This window comes from Onychomys torridus, chromosome 16, assembly GCF_903995425.1.
Source record: "Onychomys torridus chromosome 16, mOncTor1.1, whole genome shotgun sequence".
Lineage (NCBI taxonomy): Eukaryota > Metazoa > Chordata > Mammalia > Rodentia > Cricetidae > Onychomys > Onychomys torridus.
Window position 1 is genome coordinate 1,889,377 of NC_050458.1, and position 25,460 is coordinate 1,914,836.

General features: G+C 42.6%; 1 protein-coding gene across 1 annotated transcript in view; it reads left to right on the plus strand.

Annotated features, from left to right (window-relative positions):
- The first annotated feature begins 762 nt into the window (after positions 1-762).
- The window catches only part of LOC118596928 (matrilin-2-like), a 70,965-nt gene continuing 46,267 nt past the window's right edge, over positions 763-25,460 (plus strand). Inside the window, exons 1-2 of the mRNA XM_036208011.1 lie at positions 763-848; positions 6,218-6,385. Of these exons, the coding sequence (XP_036063904.1) occupies positions 6,220-6,385 (166 nt within the window). The 5' untranslated portion in view covers positions 763-848; positions 6,218-6,219. The remainder of the gene's footprint in view (positions 849-6,217; positions 6,386-25,460) is intronic.

Sequence of the window (25,460 nt, forward strand, 5' to 3'; positions counted from 1 at the left end):
TATACTTACTCATAAGTGGATTCTAGATATAAAGCAAAGAACAATCAGACTGCAACCCATAGAACCAGGGAGGCTATATATAGTAGGGGGGACCCTAGGATGACTGTGGCTTATAATAAGTTTTGGTTTTACTCAACCACTGAGCAAGCCTCAGTGAAACATCTCACTGTTAGGATAAGAATTTGTACTGTATCAAGCTGATAATAGAAAAAAAATAATTAATAATTTTTAAAAGAGTCCGCAATTTATCTCTCCTAGTTTGCACCTTTTGGGGTTGAATTTTTTGTAGACCTATTTTATATCCTAAATAATTAACAGAATCTCTTCTTTATATTTTTTCAGGAACAATTTGTAATCCTCAACAAGACATAATTTTCTTTACTTTTTTTTTTTTTTGGTTTTTTTGAGACAGGGTTCCTCTGTGTAGCTTTGCACCTTTCCTGGACTCACTTTGGAGATCCGCCTGCCTCTGCCTCCTGAGTGCTGGGATTACAGGCATGCACCACCACCACACGGCTTTCTTTACTTCTTTAAACATTCTTTCTAAAGTATCTAGGTCTGAATCAGCTTGTAACATGTCATAAATGTAATGGTAAACTATAGATTGATGAAATTGTTTATGTATCATTTCCAATGGCTGTTGTACAAAATATTGTCACAGGGTGGGATTATTTAACATTCTCTGTGGGAGAATCTCTTAACAGGCTGAGAATTATAAGCACCATGAAGGAAAATTTTTCTGTCTTTTTCTTTTAAAGGTACAGTGAAGAAACAGTCTTTTACATTGATATGCTCCTGTACCATCTGCAGTTTCTCTGATATTAAAGGCCATTGCTCAACCCATACAGGTTTGTCCACCAACCATTTTAAAGGTAGGGATGTTGGTGCCTTTGAAAGATCAGCAGCTGTTGTGTCCTGTTCTTTTACAACCTGTTAATTTATGGTTTGTTTCTGAGATTGGAAGAATGTTAATCTGAGTATTCCATTGCTGTAACAAATCATGTCCCCATAAATTCATTGTTATGTTAGCCATATATAACTTAAATTTTCCTCTCTGTCCTTCTGGCCCTATACATTGGACCCATCCTGTGCTCTGTTTACCTGAGATAACATTCTAGTCCCTAACAGCTGAACATTTACCTCCTGATTAGGCCAATTTGGATGTCAAGATTCTAGTGCAATTATTGTTACATCCACAGCTGTGTCTACAAGCTCTTCAATCATGATGTCATTTATTTGTATTTTTCATTGTGGTCTTTGTTCCTTTATAGAAATTTACCAAAATATTCACTTTATAGTTTCTCCTGAATTTTTTCTCTCTTCTATAGCTGTTCTATCATCCAGAGCAGTTTTTTCTTTTTTTTTTTTTTTTACAATAAACATTAGGTTTTTTAATTGCTCTGAGAAGGAGTTTCCTCTACAATGACAGGAAATCACTGAACCAAATTTGACATGGGAGCCTGCAAGAGGCCCCTCAAGGTGTTTCCCAATGGCAAAGGGTTACCTTGTCTGTCCTTTGTTGATCTACGTTCATTAGTCCAATGTCTGCCTTTGCCACACCTTCTGCATGCTCTGAAAAGGAAGGGCATTCTGTGAAGATTATTCTTAGAAAAAACATTGTTTCTAGGAATGCCCTTTTTACAATCCCTTTTTAGGTGACCTTGTTTACCACAATTTAATCACCTGACATTTTGAGTTTTCTTCAAACTTTTGGAAATCACCTCTCCTATCCAAGCATCATCACGGTCATGAGATTCAATATTGATCATATCTGGGATCCACTCCTCCAAGGGTGCTGATCTTGCCTTTAGTGGCCTACTCACCCTTTTGCATTGTGCATTAGCATTTTCAAAAGCCAGAGATTCAATTATTATTTGTCTAGCTTCTGAATTTGGTATCATTCTATTTACAGCTGAAGTCAATCTTTGTAAAAAAATCAATGAAGGTTTCTTTTGGGCCCTGTATCACTTTAGTAAATGACTCACTTTTCTTCCCTACTTCTTCAGTTCTGTCCCAAGCACTCAAGACTGCTGTGTGGCATAAAGCCAGGGTGTGGTCATCATATAGAGATTGCCTTTATATATTAGTGTAATCTCTCTCTCCAAGAAGTTGGTCTAGGGAGATTTCCATACCTCTAGACCTACTTCATTGTTCAATGGTCTTAGCCTCATTGAGGACTATGCTCCAAGATTTTTGTAACCAAGTCTCTCCAGTCTTGAGGGATAATTCTATTACAAGTTGACCATGAGTTTAACATCTGCTTCACAAAAGGTGAATGCATGCCATATGAGACTATCACTTCCTTGAATCTCCTAAGATCTAACATTTCCACAGGAGTCCATTCAGCTGTCACACAGCCTTGGGGATATCTGTCACTTGGTAATTCCTGTAAAGTTACTGGATAAATTAAGGTTGGCTGTTTGAAAACCTTCGACTGTTCCTCTCTATAATGCAATGCTGAGATTGGTTCTCCTTTAAATTCCACTGTCTGAGTCTGAATATCTCTATGATCTATTTTAGTAAGTTTTTCTAAAACTTTTATCTTGGCACTCATATTAACCAACTTTTTAAATGATAAAACAAAAATGATCAAACAGATATATTTATAATTGACATTACACAAATCCCATCTAAATTCATTATCCTCTGATTTAATTGTTCTATTTTCAAACTGTCTTGCATATTATCATAGAGACCTAACTCCCTCCATTGTAATAGTGTTTTCCATTTTTTTTTGGGGGGGGGTAGGTTTCGAGACAGGGTTTCTCTGTGTAGTTTTGTGTAGATCCAGGTGCCTGTCCTGGATCTCACTTAGTACACCAGGCTGACCTCAAACTCACAGGATCCGCCTGGCTCTGCCTCCCAAGAGTGCTGGGATTAAAGGCGTGCACCATCACTTCCTGACATTTTTCCCATTTTTTTTATGTGGGAAAAAACTCTCTCTTCTAACTAATTCCTCCCTTGAATAATTCCCAATTGTCTCACCAGATCTGTCAACAATGATGATTCAGATGACAATGAAGTGTGGAGCTGAGTGCTCTGTGAGAATAGGAGAAGCCTGAGCAGTTTTCAAGGCAGCAGACTGAGGAGGGGCTCCAGGGAAAGCCTACAATCCATTGGGAGAGAAAAAGCCAAAGAGCCAGGGGAGTTTTCGAAAGTGGCTAACTCCTGCAGTTTTTGGAGCCCAAAAGCCTATGGAGTTTGTTGCAGATAGGCTGCAACCAAAAAGTTCCAACTCACTCAGAAGCTTGAGGAAAAGAAAGGACAACCTTAGCCGGCAGGGTAGTGACTCCAGCCACATGCAGTTCTGGCCTGTTCCAGTGACTGCAAAGCCACAGGCAAGTGGCTCTTTTTGTGAATTCTTGCCCCAAAAGTTGGATGCCAGATGAAACTTGAATTCTAATTGGCCTTAATAATAAAAACCCGGAGCCAGATAGCAGCATAAATGATGAAAGATCAGAGAGAGAAAGGAGTAAACCACAGCTACCTCGCCAACTCCTCTGCCTGAAAGGGCTGAGCAGCTGTCTCCAACACCTTATCTCCACCCAGTCAGATTACTGCCTGTCTCCACCTCCCTAGTGCTAGAGTTAAAGGTGTGTGTGCCTCCTAAATACTGGGATCAAAGGCATAAGATCCCAAGTGTTGGGATTAAAAGTGTGTGCCACCACTGGCTGGCTTCTATGGTTAACTAGTGGCTAGCTCTGCACTCTGATCTCCAGGCAAGCTTTATTTGTTAGAGCACAAACAAAATATCACCACAGTTGAGTAAAGTTGTGTTTAAACCATCTTCAGTCTTAGAGCAGCACTGGGCATGGAGGTGCATCCCTTTAATCCCAGCACTTGGAAGGCAGAGGTAGGAGGACCCCTTTGTTAGTTGGAGGCCAGCTAGAATTATAAAGTGAGACCCTGTCTCAAAAAATAAATTCTAAAAATCATAGATCAACATGTATACATAATTGACTCAAATGAAGAATGGTAAGATAACAACAGAGCAGCCGGTGGGGTGGCTCAGTGGGTAAAGGGTTTTGCCCCATGCCTGATAACCTGAGTTCAGTTCATATTGTATTTATTATGGAACAAAACAGGTTGACCTGGAGGACATTCTACTACATGAAGCAAGTTAGACACAGAAAGATAAAATAATAGAAATCACTTATGGATGGTGCCATACATTTAGAGTAGCATATCAAATTGTGTGATTACTATCAAGAAACTATGAAAGCAAGTAATAGATTTAGAGATTAGAAAAAGAGGAAGGGCTAGAGAGATACTCAGCAGTTAAGAGCACTGGCAGCTCTTGCAGAGGACCAGGGTTCAGTTCCCAGCACCCACATGGCAGCTCACAGCTGTCTGTAACCCCAGGTCCAGGGGATCTGATGCCCTCTTCAGGACTCTCATATATTGCATTTGTGTGCACAGACATACATGTAGGCAAAACATCCATGCACATAAAATAAAGTAATACTTAAAAAAGAAAAAGAAGGGGGTGTTGGGGATTTAGCTCAGTGGTAGAGCACTTGCCTAGCAAGTGCAAGGCTCTGGGTTTGGTCCTCAGCTCTGAAAAAAAAAAAAAAAGAAAAAGAAAAAGAAAAAAAAGAGGCAAGATTGTAGCTGGAGTTTTCTCCAGTCCTGCCCAAGCCCACAGCCACTCAGACCCAAATAAACACACAGAGACTTATATTACTTATAAACTCTATGACCATGGCAGGCATCTTGCTATCTGTTCTTATATCTTAAATTAACCCATTTCTATTCCACGTGGCTTGTAGCTTACTGGTACTTTTACATTTTGCTTCCTCTGTGTCTGGCTGGTGACTCCTGACTCAGCCTTCCTGTTCCTAGAATTCTCCTCTCTCTTTGTCCCACCTATACTTCCTGCCTGGCTACTGGCCAATCAGCACTTTATTTATTAACCAATAAGAGCAACAGCATGCAGAGTGATATCCTCAGCACAAGATAGTCTAATTTTTTTTCCCTCTATCTTTTCAGAAGGAATCTCAGAGTTAAAGTTATAAAGAGCAGCCAATTCAACTAGCAGACTATAAACTATTTAATTGGGGGAAGATGAACAAGAGTTATCTGTCAGGAATGAACCTGATAAGCCACATGACTAGGCAAATTACTTCTTGAGTTACCATGAGAATTCAGCCACTTAGTATTTTCCAAGTCTTTAGCCCAGTGCCCGGCTCACAGTAAGCACCGAATAGACAGTCTCTATTTTTAACATACTTTTCATGCTGAGTAACAAGTGGGTTGGCTTTAGCAGTTGACAGACCTGAGTTCATCAGCAGGTCAGTTCCTAAAAGCAATTTGTGGAATGGTTTACTCAGTTATTCAGGATTGGGGAGTTGTTTGTTTTAGTTCCTGGAACTGATCTTTTGTGGGTCAATTCGGTTTTCTGCTAATGGATGCTATATGTGACCTTGAGCAAGCTAGTTAGCCTCACTAAGCATTTGGGAATGTAGGAAGAATGTTAGCTAAATGAATGAAGGATGATGAGTTCACTGCCAACCTGGGCCACACAGCAATACTCTATCAAAATAAAAAGGATGCAGAGACTGGGGATGGGGATAGAACTGCCCCTGTCATACTACCCATGTCAGCTCCAAACTTATTTCTAGGGACACTAATGTCTATTAACTTGTACAGTCTGCTACTGATAGGCAGAAAGACCATTATTACCTGGAATTCTCAGATCCCCCCACTTTCAAATCTAAGATGTAGAATGTGCCTCATCAATGATAAATTGAGTTGATAAAAACCTTCAAGGTAGACTGGTGACCCAAGGTGATGAAGGAATTTCCCATGGCCCTGCCAACTCAAAAGTACTCCAGATGCTGGGCAGTGGTGGTGCATACATGCCTTTAATCACTCAGGAGGCAAAAGCAGGAGGATCTCTGTGAATTTTGAGGCCAGCCTGGGCTACAGAGCTAATTCCAGGACAGCCAGGACTACACACAGAAATCCTATCTTGAAAAACTAAAAATAAAACAAACAAACAAACAAAAACCCCAAAACAAACAAAAAACAAAACAACAACAACAAAAAATGTGTACTCTAGAGGAACTGGCCAACCTATGTGGCATCCTCAAGTTTGGAAGGGTCAAACAGACAAATGGCATGTTTGGGACCCAAAAACTCAGGGCCATGGTGCTGTAGCTCCCTGATGTCAGGGAACCCAGAAATCTCACTTGCCTTTCTTGTGTTTGTATTACAGCCATGACCACAGCCATGATCCCCTTGAAAATGGAGAAGATGCTGGTGGGGTGTTTGCTAATGCTTGGGCAGTTAGTTCTCCTGCCAGCTGGAGCCAGAGATCGTGCCCAAGCCAGATTTCCCTCCAGAGGCCGCCATGTCCGGATGCATCCCCAGACTGCACTGCTGGGTGAGTGAGGGGTACCCGCCCCAGCAGGTCAGCAAGGCCCTGGACCAGAGCACCTGGGCTGGGGAGGCTCCTGCTTCTGGGTTCTCTGCTGGCTGTGCTGGGGGCTGGGGAAATCCCACTGGTGATTAGTACATCTGGACTGAGGATGGGAAATATCCAGGTTTTCAAATTACAATTAAGCTTCTTGGGTTTAATGTGTGCTCATAACTTTGCTCCAATACATAGAACAAACAGTTTTTCTTCAGAAAATGTCCCTGCTGGACTTCCTGGACAGAGGTGTTCCAAGAAAAAAAAGTATTAAACTTGTCTGGATAAGTCCGCCCATATGGTGTTGTAGGAAAAGCATGGCAGAGTGGTGGAGACACGGGAATGGAAAGTGGCAGGTCTCAGTTATTTCCATCTAGGGAACATATTTTCTTCAGAAAGAAAATGCCCCAAAACATACAGAATACCAGCAAATTGTCTGGTCTGACAAGCGGGCTGGCCAATGTGGCAAGAATGTATTTTGGTGTGAGTCTGAATACAAGTCCTGCTGCTGTTTCCTATGGGTGAACTTTCTGAGGCTCAGTTCCTTTGTCTGTAAAATGGACACAGAAATGTTGACTTTGGAGCATTTTCAGGAGAGTAAATGAGGCAATTTCTGTACATTCTAAGTACACAGTAAACACTGGCTTTAGTACCAATCTGTATGACAGACAGTATCTGAAAACAATTTACCTTTACAGCTTGTGACCTGGGCCCTTTGGACAGATACCTGGGGACCACAAATTACAGCTAGGGACCAAAGGACTGAAGAACCCTGTTCTGATAGGGCAGAACCTGTACTGATGTTAACTGAACAGTCTTTAGTCTCCTGAGAGTCATAGTGCCATAAACACAAGACTTCTGCATACATTGAAAAGAACTAGGAAATGTTTAGCACATTGGCTAAAGGGTTAAAAAATGTCAAGATATTTATCTGATTAACATTATATATGTTTAAGTATATACAAATGACTGAACACATCTTGATGCTTCCTGCACCACCATCTGTGAGTGCACAGCTGGGTTTATGAAGCCACATCTCACACTGTTTTATGACGATAGGGATGGAACCCAGAGCCTTCTTTTCACACACCAGGGAAGCTCTGTGTTGTGGAGCTATGTCTGAAGCCCCACAAGGAGTCTTTGATAAGGCTGGTTTGGGGATGACCCATCCCTGGCTTAACTGGAAAAATGTATACCTTCTCTTTTCTTCTTTGGGCTCCTAGTCTGTCTGTCTGTTTCTCATACATACACACTCACCATCTGAATTGGTAACTCTAAAACTTCTGAGACAAGAGGTAGACACCTATTTTGCCAAAGGTATTGATCCCCATGTGATGGTTTGGTTAAGATGGCCCCCATAGGCTCATACATTTGCATGTTCAGTCCCCAGTAGGTGAATTGTTTGAGAAAGATTAGAAGGATTAGGAGGTGTATCCTGGTTGGAGGAGGTGTATCCTTGTTGGAGGAGGTGTATCCTGGTTGGAGGAGGCATATCCTTGTTGGAGGAGGTGTGTCCTTGTTGGAGGAGGTGTGTCCTTGTTGGAGGAGGTGTGTCCTTGTTGAAGGAGGTATGTTTTTGTTGAAGGAGGTATGTTTTTGTTGGAGGAGGTGTATCCTTGTTGGAGGAGGTGTGTCCTTGTTGGAGGGGGTGTGTCCTTGTTGGAGGAGGTGTGTCCTTGTTGGAGGAGGTGTGTCCTTGTTGGAGGGGGTGTGTCCTTGTTGGAGGAGGTGTGTCCTTGTTGGAGGAGGTGTGTCCTTGTTGGAGGGGGTGTGTCCTTGTTGAAGGAGGTATGTTTTTGTTGGAGGAGGTGTGTCCTTGTTGGAGGAGGTGTGTCCTTGTTGGAGGGGGTGTGTCCTTGTTGAAGGAGGTATGTTTTTGTTGGAGGAGGTGTGTCCTTGTTGGAGGAGGTGTGTCCTTGTTGGAGGGGGTGTGTCCTTGTTGGAGGAGGTGTGTCCCTGTTGGAGGGGGTGTGTCCTTGTTGGAGGGGGTGTGTCCTTGTTGAAGGAGGTATGTTTTTGTTGGAGGAGGTGTGTCCTTGTTGGATGAGGTGTGTCCTTGTTGGAGGGGGTGTGTCCTTGTTGGAGGAGGTGTGTCCCTGTTGGAGGGGGTGTGTCCTTGTTGGAGGGGGTGTGTCCTTGTTGGAGGGGGTGTGTCCTTGTTGGAGGAGGTGTGTCCTTGTTGGAGGGGGTGTGTCCTTGTTGGAGGGGGTGTGTCCTTGTTGGAGGGGGTGTGTCCTTGTTGGAGGAAGTGTGTCCTTGTTGGAGGGGGTGTGTCCTTGTTGGAGGGGGTGTGTCCTTGTTGGAGGAGGTGTGTCCTTGTTGGAGGAGGTGTGTCACTGGGGGTGGGCTTTGAGGTTTCAAAGGCCCATGCTGTTCCCAGTTAACTCTTTCTCTGCCTCTCACTGTGGATCACTGTAAGCTCTCAGCTACTGCTCCAGAGCCATCTTGTCTATTGTCATGCTCCCCACCACCCCACCCTGGGATGATCATGGACTAACTCTCTGAAACTGTAAGCAAGCCCCCAGTTAAATGCTGGGTCATAGTGTCTCTTCAGACACCCCAAACTAGCACTACCCTCTCTTTCTCATTTTACTGGGGAATGTGTTAGGGACAAAGGGGACAGGGACACCTCCAACTTGGGCCTGGATGTGGCATGCTGTGTGTAGCTGCTTTTCTGCTCCCTGAGCCTCAGACACTCATGTTCTCACACATGCAGAAAGGCAGCTTTGCTCACAAAGGAAGCCATGAAACTGGAGAGCAAACACAGCAACTCTGGCCAGCATTCTGGATCACAGTCTGCCTCGGTGGCACTTTGAAGGTGACCAGGGTGGAGAAGCCACACTTGTTGGCTGGCCTTAGCCCGATCATCCTCACAGTAAGGTGTCTTGTGTTTTATGTGTGCTTGTTTTTTTTTTTTCTGTGTTCAGAACTCTGTCCAGGCTACACTGCAGTCCTGGAACAAGTTACTTTGGCCACATTCATGGTGTCTATCAGTAGGATGTATTCCCTGGTTATTCGCTTACAAGAGTTTCCCTGAACTTTGAGTAGAAACAAAATTGTCCCTTAGGTTAGTTTATTTACTTATTTAGAGATAGGATCTTAGTGCATAGTTCTGGCTGGTCTGAAACTCTCTATGTAGACCAGGCTGGCTTCAAACTCCAGAGATCTGCCTGCGTCTACCACCTGAGCACTAAGATTGAAGGCATGTGCCACCATGACCAGCCAACTTAAGTTAAGTTTTTGTTTGAACATATTATTATTATTATTATTATTATTATTATTATTATTTGGTTTTTCAAGACAGGGTTTTTCTGTGTAGCCCTCGCTCTTCCTAGAACTTAATCTGTAACTCATACTGACCTCAAACTCATAGAGATCCACCTGTCTGCCTACGAGTGCTGGGATTAAAGACATGCACCACAACGTCCGGCCAAAAAAAAAAAAAGAAAAAAGAAAGAAAGAAAAGAATGTACAAGGCCACGTATATGTGTTTTTCTATCTGTATTAAAATCAGAGTCTCAGAAATAAATGGGGCTGGGGAGCTGTTCATTGGTAAAGTTCTTGCTGTGCAAGTATGAGAACATGAGTTTGATGACCAGAACTTATGCTAAAATTGTACTGTGGGCCAATAAGTCCAGGAGTGAAGAGGTGGAGACTAGAATGTCTATAGGGCGCAATGGCTGTTCAATTGCAAGCCAGAGACTGTCTCAAGAGAAGAAAGTGAAACCCATCATATCAGAGTTGGACACAGCAGCCCAAAAGAAGGAAAAGAGTCCTAATAGCAGGCACAAGAATCAGAGATACACTTGCTCACACTCAAGAGTTCCTTAAAAATACTAAGCTAAAAGCTATAATATCTATCAGAGGACTTGATACAGTCCAGGGTAGGCACTGTGTTTACTGTGTCAGTCTCTGTGAGCTCATATGTGCCTTGCTTAGTTGAGTCAGTGTTTGGTAGGAAGAAAGCAAGAGAGACAGACAGACAGACACATAAGTGTGTGTGTGTGTGTGTGTGTGTGTGTGTATGTGTGTGTGTGTGTGTGTATACCTGTGACTCATAATTAAATTTCTACAAATTTTTCTGACAAAAAAGGAAGAAAGTATATGGAGTCATGAGGAGCAACAGCCAACGTTGACCTCTGATCCGCACACACATGCACACCCATTCATCTACACACACATAAACATGTACACACACATACACCCCCACTGAACATGCGTGGATATACCTATTCCTCCTGTCAGTGTTTGTAGGTATTCACTCCTCTGTTCACATGGGCTTATTTCTCCCTTTTCATCCATGTGGGGTTTCTACATTGGGACAGACACGGGATATAGGTGGAAAGCTTAAGATCAACAGCCTCCATGAAGAGTGTGCAGTGAGGTGGTGGGGAACAGGCTTACAGAAAGATCAATAGTTTGGAAGCATCTGTGTGCAACCATGCAGACATCTCCAAATTAACAAGTCTGCCAGCTGAACATGATTTCTCAAACTTTTTGGTTTCAGGAATCTTCCTCACACACTCAGGAATAAACTGAGAACTTCAAAGAGCTTCTTATGGGCTAGAAATATCATGAGTTACTGTACTAGGAACTAAAGTGAAGGCCTTAAAACATATTGATTAACAAAAAATAATAATAAATTCATACTGTGTTGATATAAGCTATTTTATTAAAATTGACTTTATCAAACCAGGTGGTGGTGGTGCACACCTTTAATCCCAGTGCTCAGGAAACAGAGGCAGGAAGATCTCTGATTTCGAGGCCAACCTGGTCTACAGATTGAGCTCCAGAACAGCCAGGGCTACAAAGAGAGACCCTGTCTTGAAACCAGAAAAAAATTTATTTTATCGATAATAAAAATTAGTGAAAGCAGCATTTCTATCTTAAATTTTGCAAATCTACTTAGTGTCTGCTTTAATATAACATTCCTGGATTCCTGCTTTTCCTTTGTTCAGTCTGTGATGATTTGTGGGGAGGGAGTAATGCTAGGTATTGAACACAGAGCCTTGGGCATGCTAAGCAATTGCTTTTCCACTGAGCTGCATTTCCAGCCATGGGATGTGTTGGTTGGGCTGTACATAAATACCACATAGATAAGTGTATTGCGTGTAGCTGGGGAAATGAGAGGCATCTGCAGCAATCTTCTCATGAAGGGTCTTCTTTGACAGCACATGAAACTTGACAGAGAGTAGTTTCTTGAAATTAGTTGTACTGTAGAATCTAAAACCACACCAGCTGACATTTTTCATTATTTACACTCATGAAAGTCTGAGAGAATGAAAGGTGAACATACATGTTATGGACACAAGCCTGACCTCATGGATCTTCTGAAGGAGTTCCAGGGAACCTCAGGGTCACCAAACCACTTCCAAGATAGTGGTTTAAGAGAACACCACCCGTGAAGGCCATGACCACGGAGACCCAGGGCTGACCAGGCAGCAGAGGGATGAGAATGGAGCTCACAGGCAAACTCGGACATTAGCCTGAAGATGGGCTCTCTCAGGCAGGGGATCTGAAAAGGAGACAAGCCCAGACAAGCGAGGAACTAATAGTTTAGAACTTCAGGGACTTTTAGGACAAGTCTGAGCCTTTAAGCAGACAGTAATGATGATCCTTTGACTTTATGCCTGAGGGAACTTCTAACCACCCCAAGCTTCCTGGGTGGGCAAAAGTCAGGGTCTAACAAGCCATCCGACTTGCAGGTGCCATTCAGATCAATGCTCAAGCCAATAGAACAAATGAGCACGGGTTCCCCAGCCTGTCCTATCCAGGCCATGACTGTGGCAGTTAGAGTCAAAACAGCATTTGTGCAGTTCCCAGAGCCCCTAGATTTCTTCCCATTTTACCAACAGCACACATTCCCTTGCCAGTTCCTCCACAGGCTCCTCAAGATAATGCTAGCTGAAAGACACATTGTCCTACCCACAGATGCTGCCACATCCTCTGTGCACATTTGTTTTCTTTTATATATCCCTGTCCTATCAGGGGTGGTGTGTGTGTGTGTCTAGGGGGGTACTATTTGCATGGCAACCAGCACAGCATAACAGCCTTCGTAGAAACCCTCACTGTCCCTGCTCAGTTGCTCACATATTCTCCATGTCTTCATTCCTAAGAGTGAGTGCAAGGCTGTCTCTCAGCTGTCTACTTGTGTGGATATTCTGCTGCTCACTTGCCTTCCCAGGCTTGTCTCTCCCCAGGTGTTGTTGAAGGGTTTATTCCTTTCTCCACTTGCCAGCCTTGCTCACTTTGTTTCTACCAGCTAACCTTGAGATCTTTTCCTCTCCGATGTTCGACCTCCCCTGCAGCAGTGCCACCCATGTGGCAGTGTGGCAATAGACTCAGGAAGTGAGTGACAAAGACTAAAATGGATGCAGGCTCCTTAGTCTGGCCTGGGCATGTGGGAGCAGGACCACTACTCTCCTCCCCACACAGACAGTTCAAGGGTACAGGCAACAGAATTTAGGGACACTTCTTTATAAATATGTTATTTTACTACTTAAAATTTAGCTAATGAAGGAAATTTGTATTAGTCAGGATTCTCTAGAATGACACAGTTTATAGGTGGTTCTTTCTATATAGAAAGGTTTATTTATTAGGATGACTTACAGGTTGTGGTCTAGCTAATCCAGCAATTGTCTGTGAACAGAAAGTCAAAGAATTTAGTTGTTCAGTCCACCGACTGGATGACTCAGCTGGTCTTCTGTATACACTGGGATCCTGAAGAAGTGGACTTTAATGCCAGTGAAGGAAGGGATTTGCCAGCAAGGTGTGAGGGAAAAAACAAAAGCTTCCTTCTTCCGTGTCCTTATATGGACTTCCAGCAGAAGGTGTGGCAGATTAAAGGTGTGTCTTCCTACCTCAAGACCCAGATGAAAGGCATGTTTTTTCCTAGCTCAAAAGATCTGGATTGGAGCTGAGGAGATGGCTCAGTGGTTAAGAGCACTAGCTGCTCTTCCAGAGGACCTGAATTTAATTCCCAGGACTCACATGGTACCTCACAACTGTCTGTAACTCCAATTCCAGGGGATTTGAGAACCCTCACATAAACACACATGCAGGCAAAATACCAATGCATATACAAATAAATAATTTTTTTAAAGTTGTATTATGAAACAACAACAACAAAAAAAAAAAGCTGGGCACTTAGAAGGCAGAGGGAGGCAGATCTCTGTGAGTTCAAGGCTGGCCTGGTGTACAAACTGAGTTCTAGGACAGCCAAGGTTACACAGAGATACCCCATCTTGAAAAACCAAAGGGATCTGGATTGAAGGAGTGCCTTCCTACCTCAAAGATCTAGATTAGAAATGGATTTTCCTATTTCAAAGTAAGAAAAAAATCTCTCAGAAATGTGCCCTCTATTTTTGGATTTTAGTTAATACCAGATGTAGTCAAGCTGACAACCAAGAATAGATATCACAGAGTCTAAGATTTCACCTTACACATCTCTAAACATTGCTGTTTAGAAATCATAATGTATTATGAAACATTGACTACATTTTGCATGCACCTTTAATTATGTCTGACATTGAAATAGTAGAACTGGTAGCTGAGGAGATGGCTGAGTGAGCAAGGGTGCTTGCGACTCAAGCATGGGGACCTGAGTTTGAATCCTTAGCACCCATGCCAGAAGCTGTGTATGGCCATGAATTTACCTCAACACCAGTGTTGTGGGGCGGAGATGGAGTCAGTGGAGCTTGCTGCCTGCCATCATAGCTCCAGGTTCAGAGAGACCCTCAAGGGAATGGAGTGGGGAGTGACAGGGCAGGACACTCTAATCCCCGAGTGTGCATTGCCATGTGAAATTGCCAAGCATTTCATGAGAAGACAAAACCCTTCTTAAATTATCAGTGTAATGGGAGGAAGTGGCTGGCCTAGAGAAAGAACATGAGATGCCCTGCTCTGTTTGTTACCAATGAGGGTTTCACATAGCTTGATAATTATTGACATTTTCAACTGGCTTCCAATAATGAAGTAGGATATCCACAGTCTCAAACAATACCCCTGACTGACATTTATGAGTGCCCCTGGTGAGGGAGGAAAGCAGGTGCCAGCAGCCATGAGGACCCTTGGCTCTTGTGGAGACTTTATTAAAGCCACCCATTGACTTCTTGAAACTGAGAAGCTTTTTGTAGGGCAAAAGACACAGTCAATAAGACAAAAAGACAGCCCACAGAATGGGAAAAGACATTCATCAACCCCACATCTGACAGAGGACTGGGCTCCAAAGGATATAAAGAACTCAAGAAACTAGACATCAAAATACTGAATAACCCAATTAAAAAATGGGCTGAAGAGCTAAATAGAGAATTCTCAAAAGAATAATCACAAATGGCTGAAAGATTTTAAAAATGCTCAACATCCTTAATCATCAGAGAAATGCAAATCAAAACAACTCTGAGATACCACCTTACACCTGTCAGAATGGCTATGATCAAAAACACTAATAACAGTCAATGTTGGAAAGGATTTGGAGCAAAGGGAACACTCCTCCACTGTTGGTGGGAGTGCAAACTTGTACAACCACTGTGGAAGTCAGTATGGTGGTTTCTCAGAAAATTGGGAATCCATCTACCTCAAGACCCAGTCATACCACTCTTGGGCATATACCCAAGGAATGCTCAATCATACCACAAAGATACATGCTCAACTATATTCATAGCAGCACTATTTGTAATAGCCAGAACCTGTAAACAACCTAGATGCCTGTCAACTGAAGAATGGATTGAGAATATGTGGTACATATACACAATGGAGTACTACTCAGCAGAGAAAAACAATGACAGCATGAAATTTGCAGGCAAATGAATGGAACTAGAAAAAATCATCCTGAGTGAGGTAACCCAAACCCAGAAGGACAAACATGGTATGTACTCACTCATAAGTGGATTCTAGATATAAAGCAAAGGACAATCAGACTGCAACCCACAGAACCAGGGAGGCTATATAGCAGAGGGGACCCTAGGATGACTGTGGCTTATAATAAGTTTTGGTTTTACTCAATTACTGGGCAAGCTTCAATGAAACATTTCACAGGATAAGAATTATGATAAGAATTTATGCTGTATCAAGCTGATAATAGAAAAATAAATTTAAAAAGTGAAAAAAAAGCCACCCATCCCTCATCCTTAGAGGCTATGGGGGTGGGGGTTCCACTTCCAAGTTTCCCCAAGATTTCTGGGTTTCATTTTCTTCCTTTGCACCTGGAGTATCATTCTTCAGCCAAGACCCATTGTGCTGGCTAGATTTATATCAACTCAACATAAGCTAAAGTCATCTGAGAGGAGGGAACCGCAATTAAGAAAATGCCTCCACAAGATCAGGCTGTAGGCATGCCTGTAAGGCATTTTCTTAATTAGTGATTGATGTGGGAGGGTACCGTCACTGGACTGGTGATCCTGGATTCCATAAGAAAGCAGGCTGAGCAAGCCATGAGGAGCAAGCCAGTAAACAGCACTCCTCCATGGCCTCTGCATCAGCTCCTGCCTTCAGGTTCCTGCCCTGTTTCAGTTCCTGTCCTGACTTCCTTCGACGATGAACAGCAATCTATAAGTGTAAGCCAAATAAAGCCTTCCCTCCCCAACCTGCTTTTGGTCATGGTGTTTCCTCACAGTAATAGAAATCTTAACTCATTATCAGCTATAGTCAAGTCAAATGCCAATTCCTATCTCTCCCAATCAGGCAAGATCCACCTTCAGTAGGCCACACACATTGTGGGTCGCCTGCCAAGGTGTCCAACCTGACTACCTTATATTCTAAGGGCTCGCAGTAGTTCCTGCCTCAGAGAGATTGGCATTCCAGTTATTTTTGTACTTGCTTAATATTTAGCACCAGACTGACTCACTTGGAAAGAGGGTTAAGTGGTGTACGTGGATCACAGCACATGGAGGGTGGCTAGTTTGTGAATCCCTGAGACAGACATTATTTCATTTCATCTTTGGGGGAAAACACTGCAAGGTGAGTCTTGTTATGTGCCTCTTAGTGAGGAGGAGGCAGAGACTCTGAGAGGTTAAGCCATTTATCAGCTTGTCAAAACTTCGTGCCCAGCCTTATGAAAGGGGTGCATGGCTTTGTAGCATATGTACTCAGAGCAAAGAAAGATGTGTGTCCTGTGCTAGGACATGTTGATTTCAGCCTGGGCTGATTCTTCCACGGGGACTTTTATGGAGACTATGAGACATCCACAGCTACCACAGGTCATGCTGAGGTCCCACTGACTTCCAGCCTTGGCACTGGTCCTGCTCACAAAACAGAGTATTAATATCTGATGACTGATTTTATCATTTGTTGGTTTTTTTTTTTTTTGTTGTTAGTTCATTCACTCATTTCTTTAGTCCTGGTGGTGACAACCCCTGACTTTACACATGCAAAGCTGATGTTCTGTGTAGACAGTGAGTTACATCCAAAGGGTTAGGGAGGATGGGCAATAGGACCAGGCATATCAGAAGCCCCTGGAAGACTTGTTGGAATACAGGTTATTTAGCCCCACACCCAGAAGGTCTCATTTAGCTGGTTTTCCAAGTGTAAACCATTACAGAAGAGCAGTCTTTGAGGTGGGGTGGAAATGGGCAAGAGGAAGGCCTTGGGAGATACTGTGGAATGTGAGCCAGGAAGAGGATTCGAGATGAATAACATCTGCAGGAACAATTGCAGCTGGAGAATTAACTAACTTCAGGCTGGGTCCACCCTTCTGAAACTTCGAAAATGAGCTGCTACATTTTCCTACCCAGGGAGAAGTTGGCAGAGGTAAGACCCACACCTGTGTAGGGAACCAGTCTCTTCCAGTGCCAGTACAGCGGGTAGCATGGGGTCTCTACTGGATGCATTTGGCTGCAATGTTTCTTTATTATTAGAACTGACCATAAAAAATGAAGGTTGATGTGTAGAGTTTATGAGATTGTTTAAACATAGAAAAGACTTTTGAAGTAAAATCCTCCCCCATTGTTCAAATGCCCAGTCACTGTGCACATTCAGTAGAATCTGTGGAATTGTGAACCCAGCAGAGGGAATCATTGCTTCTCTATACAAGAATGCAGTTCCTTATCAAATACACTTTTCATGCTTGCTTAATATAAAAACCAACCTCTGTTATCATTCCTTTTTAATAAACTGTATAAAATGAATTCCTCTCTCCTATCTTGTGATTAATGCTTGGAGAACCCTAGAAAATGCAGTATCTGATTTCCAGTAAGCTACAGATGTGAAAGCTTTCTAGCCAACAGGTAAGTCGATCTTCCCTCCTATGGAGTCTGCCTCTTTCCTCTGTTCCCTATTGAAGTCTTTCCTCGTCTCTTTCCTTTTTATAGCTTTCTTTTGTCTCCACTCACCTTTCCTTCTCTTGTTGCCTTCCTCAATTCCCAAAAACTGTGTCCCCAGTGTGCCCATGGGCTTTGTGTCTGCAGTGTGCAGCTGTGGTGTGGAGCAGAGGTGGGTGGGGTCCCCTCCGTGGGTGACAAAGCCACTGTTCTCTGTTTCTCCCGAGGGCTGATCATACCCCTGGTCTTCATAAGTGATGGCAATGATAGCAATGATGACTGCTGTGGGGCTTTTTGTTTGTTCCATTTGTTTTTATTTCACCTTTGCATCTACTGCCTGCCTGGCATTGTGCTGCCTGCCTGGCATTGTGCTGCCTGCCTGGCATAGGGCAGTTCACACTTCACTCAGTTCAGTGCTTTATTCCCATTTTACAGGCAGAGAAGCGGAGCCTTTGAGAAGTTGAGTGTTTCATTCAAACTCCTAACAACTGCCCAGTGGCCAGAGGTAGAATTTGGTGTTTCCTCTGCCCAAATGATCCTTTACCTATGATCCTAGATATTCTCCTTTGTTCCATCCACCTGAATTGGGATCATCTTTTAGGTCTCAGTGGAAGTGTTCCTAATCTGGGTCGAGATTTAAAACCATAACTGCATTCCCATAGCATGCTCTCCACCCTCACTGGTACTCTTTGCCTGCAGAGTGTGATCCCACTTTGTTACCTGTGTAGTTCATTGTTGTATCATCAATTCAGCAGTGGGGCTGGTATTCAGCAGGCACTCAGTACATCCCTAGAAAGGGGTAAATGAACTCCCAGATGGGCAAAGAGGAGTCTAGAGAGGGGCCACTGGGCTGAGGAAGGTTTCCAAAGCCACGAATACAGAAAATAGCTGAAGGAACTAAAGAGATGGGGCTGGGAAATTTGGTGGGGGGTGCTCTGTGTGGGTGTGCTTATGTATGTGTATGCAAGTGGAGGCCAGAGCTCAATGTTGGGTGGCTCTCTCAGTCACTCTTCACCTTACTTTTCTGAGACAGGGTCTGTCTTAGTGATAAATACCATGACCAATAGCAACTTGGGGAGGAAAGGGTTTATTTCAGTTCACATTTCCACATTACAGTTCATCCATCAAAAGCAGTCAGGGCAGGAACTAAAAGCACCCTGGGGCCACCTGCCCACAATAGGCTGGGCCCTCCCACATTAATCACTAATTAAGTACAGGCTTGCCTACAGGCTGATCTCATGGAGGCGTAGTCTCAACTGAAGTTCCCTCTTCTCAGATGACGCTAGCTTGTATCAAATTGAGAAAAAAACAAAAAACAAAACTACCAGCACAGGGTCTCTCACCGAGACAGAGCTCACCCATTTGGTTGTCTGACCGATGATCACTGTGCTCTCTCCTCACAGCTATGCATGCAGCCATACTTGGCTTTTTACATAACTGCTAGGGCCCAGACTCAGATCCTCATGATTGCATAGCAAAAGCTCTTAGTCCCTTGGCTCCTGTTGTGACTCCTATGAGACAGGGTTTCACTGCTCAGCCATCCAATGCTGACATTACAGGAGTCCCCCACCATGCTCATATCTAGCTGCTTTTTTCTTTGCTCGGGCTCCTCATTGGTTATTTTTCCCCCTTTCTTCCTTTTTTTTCTTCCTTCCTTCCCTCTCTCTTCCCTCCCTCCCTCCCTCCCTCCCTTCTTTCTTCCCTTCCTTTCTTTATTTAGCTCTTTTACTTCTGGTGTAGTAAGTTAGGATCACTTTCAAATCTGGCAAGATGTTTTCAGTGTCTTTCTTCAAGTCACCATTGAAAATATTAAAAGAATATTTGTTAAAATTTTGTTTTTAATGAAATTTTGGGCTAGAATACAAAGTGGGTTTCATGGTGGCATTGTTGCACATCTATGGCCTGTATCACTCTGTTTGTTCTTATTCGTTCCCAGTGACTCTCCCTTCATGCTGCCCCTCCCCCAACATCCTCCTGCTCCCCTAACAACTGTCTCATTACTTTTCCCTTGCCCCCTCACCCTTCCTCTCCTCCTCCTCCTCCTTTCTCTCCTTTTTACTGTCTTCTCTTACACACACTGCATGCATACACTTAAAAATGAATCTAGATTTTGTGCATATGAGGGAAAATTTGGTATTGGGCTGTCATTTCACTTAAAAAACTCCATTTCTATTTTCCTGTGAATGGCATAATTCATTCTTTTCAAAAAGTTTTATTCACTTTTTGAGAATTTCATACAATGTATTTTGATCATGTTCACCCCATTCCTCCCTTTAATTCCTTTTAGATCACCCCCACTTCCTACCCTTCCTTTATGTTCCCTCCTTTTAAAGATTTATTTATTTATTATGTATACAGCATGTATGTCTGCAGGCCAGAAGGACGCCAGATCTCATTACAGATGGTTGTGAGCCACCATGTGTTGCTGGGAATTGAACTCAGAACCTCTGGAAGAGCAGCCAGTGCTCCTAACCTCTGAGCCATCTCTCCAGTCCCCCTCTTTTTAAATAATCTGTTGAGTTCAATTTATGCTGTCTTTATACCATTTCTTTCTTAAAACAATATTTCATATTCTTTCAAAATGTTTATATAAAGATTATCATCTTTAGTTTTTAAAATTATATCTAAATATTTAATGAGTATTACTGGAAAATGCAAAAAGAGCTTGTTTTAAATGTCACACAAATAATCAGTCTATAAATATTTAGTGTGTTCTTGAAGAAATAGTATAGAGTGTAGTGGTGTATTGGTTTGTTGGGGCTTCTAGAAGAGTGGACCACAAACTGGGGATTTAAAACAACACAAATGCATAGTCTCATAATTCGGAAGGCTGGAGGTCTGAGGTTAAGGTATTGGTAGTACAGCTTCTTCTGAGCTATCTGACTTGGGCTTGTGGGTAGTTATCTTCCTCCTGTGTCTTGACACGGCCTCTTTCCATACACCTTTCTGTACCTAAATGTCTTTCTCTAAAACATTAACAGTCATATTCATGACCCCATTTTAAGTTAATAACTCTATCATCTATCTATCTCTATCTTTCTGTCTATCTTCTATCTACCTACCTACCTATCATCTATCTATCTATATATCCTATCAACCATCTATCTATTTTAAAGAAGTCTCACTTTGTAACCCAGGCTGGCCTGGAACTCACTACATAATCTAGACTGGCTTTGAATTTTGGATTGTCTTCTTGTCTCAGCCTCCAGAGTACCAGGAGTGCAGGTGTGAACCATCACACTTGACTCTTAATAACTTGTGTTGTTTTATTTTGTTTTCTGAGATAAGATTTCATGCAGGCCAGGCTGGCCTCAAACTCTGAGTAGCTGAGAATGACCTTGAATTCTTAATCCTTCCACTTCTAGTTCTGGGATTATAGGTGTGAGCTACACACCTATCTCTTAGCAACCTCTTAAGATCTTATTTTTAAATATGGTTTCCTTCTAAAGTAGCAGGGATTAGAATTTCAACATATAAATACTTAGATGTTTCAGTTTATGTCCTGGAAAGCCACCATGCTTCCCACTTTCCTGGTGTGTGGAAGAAATATATGGTAGGAAGCCTTCTGACTTCTGAAACTTGCTGTTTCTTTCTGACTCACCGGATACGATGGATGGTTCCTGACATCCCAAACAGTTCAGACTTCAGCAAAGTGGTACTAATCAATGTCCAGTTGCAGCTTTGAGTCATTAAAGCAGGCTCAACTTCCCATCCAGGTGCCCAGCCAACATCCTGGGGCTGCATGTGGGAAACCAGTTTAATGTAACCAGGAGGTGAAACCAATTGGAGCAAGTTTTTTCAAAAATCCAAAGCTGAGAGCCTCGAGTTGAGAAAAGTCTTCTTTCCATACATCCAAGGGAGTAGGGAAAGATGAAAGGCAGGCAGTGTGTGTATTTTGGCTGCTCAGAGTTTGGTAGGGCCAGGGAGGGAGGAGGGAGAAGGCCTCTTAAGCCTTACAGCCAGCAAATAAGTCCAAACTTCAAAGGGGGATATGGGTGACCAAATGTACCAAGAGCTAAAGCTTGGGAAAGGCTAAGGGAAGCAAGAAAAATGTTGGCTTTGGATAGTTTGGGCTCAGAGCCAGTAGGGGCCTATCAAAACACACGGTTTGTGTGGGCACTAGGCCACAAGAGGCCATGGGAATCTCTCCAAATCAGGTTAAACCACAAGGGCTCCATCCAAAGGGACTGGGCCTGGCAAAGGCAGTGGGAACTTGCTGTCTGTCTCCAGATCTTCATTCCCAGTACTGACACCAGGGCAGCACCTCTCTGCTTAAACCAGGCAGTAAAGAATCATGTATTCCTGGACCCTTCAGTCCCAGGGTTCAGCTTGGACCAGTGAAAGATGAAGAATCTTTCCATCTTGGAGATGGGGGTGTGTAGCACAAATTCTGATTGGTCTTAATAAAAACCTGGAGTCAGATATCAGGACAAACGCTGAAAGATCAGAGAAGTAAAGCAAGCCACAGCCACTTGTTACCTCTAGGAATCCCCAGGCTAAAAAGACCAGCTCCTGTCTTCACCCCACCTCATCACTTCCTCTCTCCACCCAGCTATATCACTTCCTGTTTCCTCCTCCAAGGTTGAGATTAAAGGTGTGTGCCACCACTGCCTGGCCTCTAGTGGCTAGCTCCCTACTCTGGTCTCCAGGCAAGCTTTATTTGTTAGAGCACAAACAAAATATCACCACATTTCCTCCTTTTTATCTAAAATTAAAAAGAGAACATTTTAACTATTATAAGAAAAACTATATACAATAAGTACCATAACAATAAACAATATATAGGCAATAAATACATCAATAACATATAGTCCATTACCATTTGACAAATTATGAGAAAATACTCCATTATCTATCCTATCTTGGTGAGTACAGAGTGTTGTACCTAATTCACCTTCTAATTTGCATTAACAACCCCAAACTGTCTTTTGATAATCTCTCAAACCTATACACTTTAACCTCTTCAGTGAATTTCTTTTCTGAATCAGATAACAAGGAAAACTATAACTATATAAAATCTTCAACTCCATCAGAGACCCGAGAAGGAAATAATATTACCTGAGTAGCAAGAAGTGCAAGCAAGGGACTTTCAAAAAATGTGAGAAGTGACAGAAACAGCTGGCTACCTGGACAGTCTCTCAAGGTTCCTTTGCAACATTGGGACATCTATCTTTGGCCTACAGGCCTAGAATATCTGACAGACTTATCTGTGAAGAAGGATTTCCTAAAGGGCTGTCCTACCATGTCTTGACAACGTTTGGCAGTTCTTTCTTTTGTGTTGTGCTTGTCACATTTGGACAGCATACTGTCAGTAGTCAAGGCAAGGACATTTTTTTGTGGCTAACTTTTGCCACAAAGAAAGTAAACTCTCTATGGAGTTTCTTTAGTGCCCATTGTCTTCTCTGATGCTAGGAGCAGACATGTCTCATTGTCATAAAAAATTTTTTTAAAACCTATGTTATTAAAACATCTTTTTAAAAATATTTTATTTTTATTTTTTATTAAGAAATTTTCCATTCACTTTACATACCAACCACAGATTCCCCTCCCCTCCCTCTTCCCCCTCACCAACCCTCCCCCCCATCCCAACTCTCATTCCTACCTCCTCCAGGGCAAGGCCTCCCATGAGGGTAGGGAGTCAACAGAGCCTGATACACTCAGTTGATGCAGTTCCAAGCCCCTCCCCCTGGACCAAGGCTTTGTAAGGTGTCCCAACATAAGCAGTGGGCTCCAAAAAGTCCACTCATACCCTAGAGATGGATCCTGATCCCACTGCCAGAGGGCCCCTTAAGCAGATCAAGCTACACAACTGTCTTGTCTATGCAGAGGGCCTAGCCCAGTCCCATGGAGGCTCCACAGCTATTGGTTCACAGTTCATGAGTTCTCACTAGTTTGGTTTGGTCATCTCTGCATCCCCATCATGATCTTTTTTTTCCCTTTCCCATCATGATCTTGATACCCCTTGCTCATAGAATCCTTCTTCTCTCTCTTTGACTGGACTCCTGGAGCTCAGCCTGGTGCTTGGCTGTGGATCTCTGCATCTGCTTCAGTTACTGGATAAAGGCTCTATGATGACAGTTAGAGTATTCACTTATCTGATTACCAGGATAGGCTAGTTCAGGCACCCTCTCTGCTATAGCTAGTAGTCTAAGGTAGGATCATCCTTGTGGGTTTCTAGGAACTTCCCTAGCATCTGGTTTCTCCCTATCCCCATGGTATCTCCCTCTATCATGGTATCTCTTTCATTGTTCTTCCATTCCTTCCCTGTTCCAGCTCGACCATCCTGTTCCCTTATGTTCTCATCCCCCATCCCATACCCTCCATTATTAAAACATCTTAAATGCCATATTCTGTATCTCTCTGAAGTGTTTGAAGATGACCTGTCTACCTAAAATATATCTGTTTTACCTTGAAAACATACCTAATATGACTACAAGTTTAATTGTAATTGGTGACTATTAAACTGCATTTCTTTATTATCCTAAATAGTTTTTTAATAGTAATTTTCAAAAACTAGCAATTTGCATTACATTGTTAAATAAGCTGTATAGATGCAATACCTTGAACAAGATTAGAAATGTATGTACAGTATATTCTTCTAACAAAAATAATCCCAACTTTATATCAATATAAAAAGATCCATAGCAATACAAAATATTTAAAACAAGTAGTTGCTTTTTTAAAGTAGATTCAATAATCTACCCTTTTGTCCTATCATTTCTATATCTCCCGTTTTTTCTTCTTTTTCAAAACAAGAGCCCTGAATCTAATCTCCTTTGTTCAGCTTAAAAAAAAAAAAAACATTACCAATAACAACTTGTAACCAACCTCCCTAAACAATGACAAATATCCATAACCCATTAAAAGACCAAAAACCACCCACCCCACCTCTTGGGAACGTTAAGTGTCATGTTCTTAAAATCACTCCCTGCTGTCTGGGGCCAATAGCATCTTTAGGGGATCCTGAACAGAAAATTTTGGGTTAATTGTCAAGTCCTGGGGGAGGTGGCTGTATCATTCATTGTCCAGTCTCTGTGTGATGGGAAAGTGCAGGCTCGTCTCAAGTCCTGGCTAGAGTGTCTGTGAGGCTGGACCATCTCAGCTAGCCACCTCGAAATTGTTCTGAGCAGTTTGTAGTCCAAAGCCAATCACTGGATGATGTTTGTCAGCTTGGTGGCATTGTCATAGTCCATGTGGAATCATCCTTGTGGGGCCCCATCATTCTTTTGGAGACTTCAAAGGTCACTGTTAGGCATGGTCATGGTTCACTGCAGAAACTTAAACATTTTAAATGTCATATGCAGCAGATCTCAAAGAGGTTAAAGGACCATAATTTGTTATGTGTATCCACCATACAAAAACTCAATTCCTAGTTACCTGATAGAGACTCAAACCTGAAATCATGTACAGGAAGCTGGATGAAGCCTTGTTCTAGAATTAGTTAGTACTCTATATGACCATTAGTATCATGACAAAAAGTTTAATATATATTAATCTTATCAATTTTGAAATAATATTAGACCTTAAGAAAAGTCTTAAGCCAGGCGGTGGTGGCACAAGCCTGTAATCCAGCGCTCGGGAGGCAGAGGCAGGTGGATCTCTGTGAGTTCGAAGCCAGCCTGGAATACAGAGCTAGTCCAGGACAGGCTCCAAAACTACAGAGAAACCCTGTTTCGAAAAGCCAAAAAAAAAAAAAAAAAAAGGAAAGAAAGAAGAAAGAAAGAAAAAGTATTAAAGAGTTAAAGTAAAACCAAAGGATTATGAGATTAGTAGCAATAAAATAGTCCCTAAAG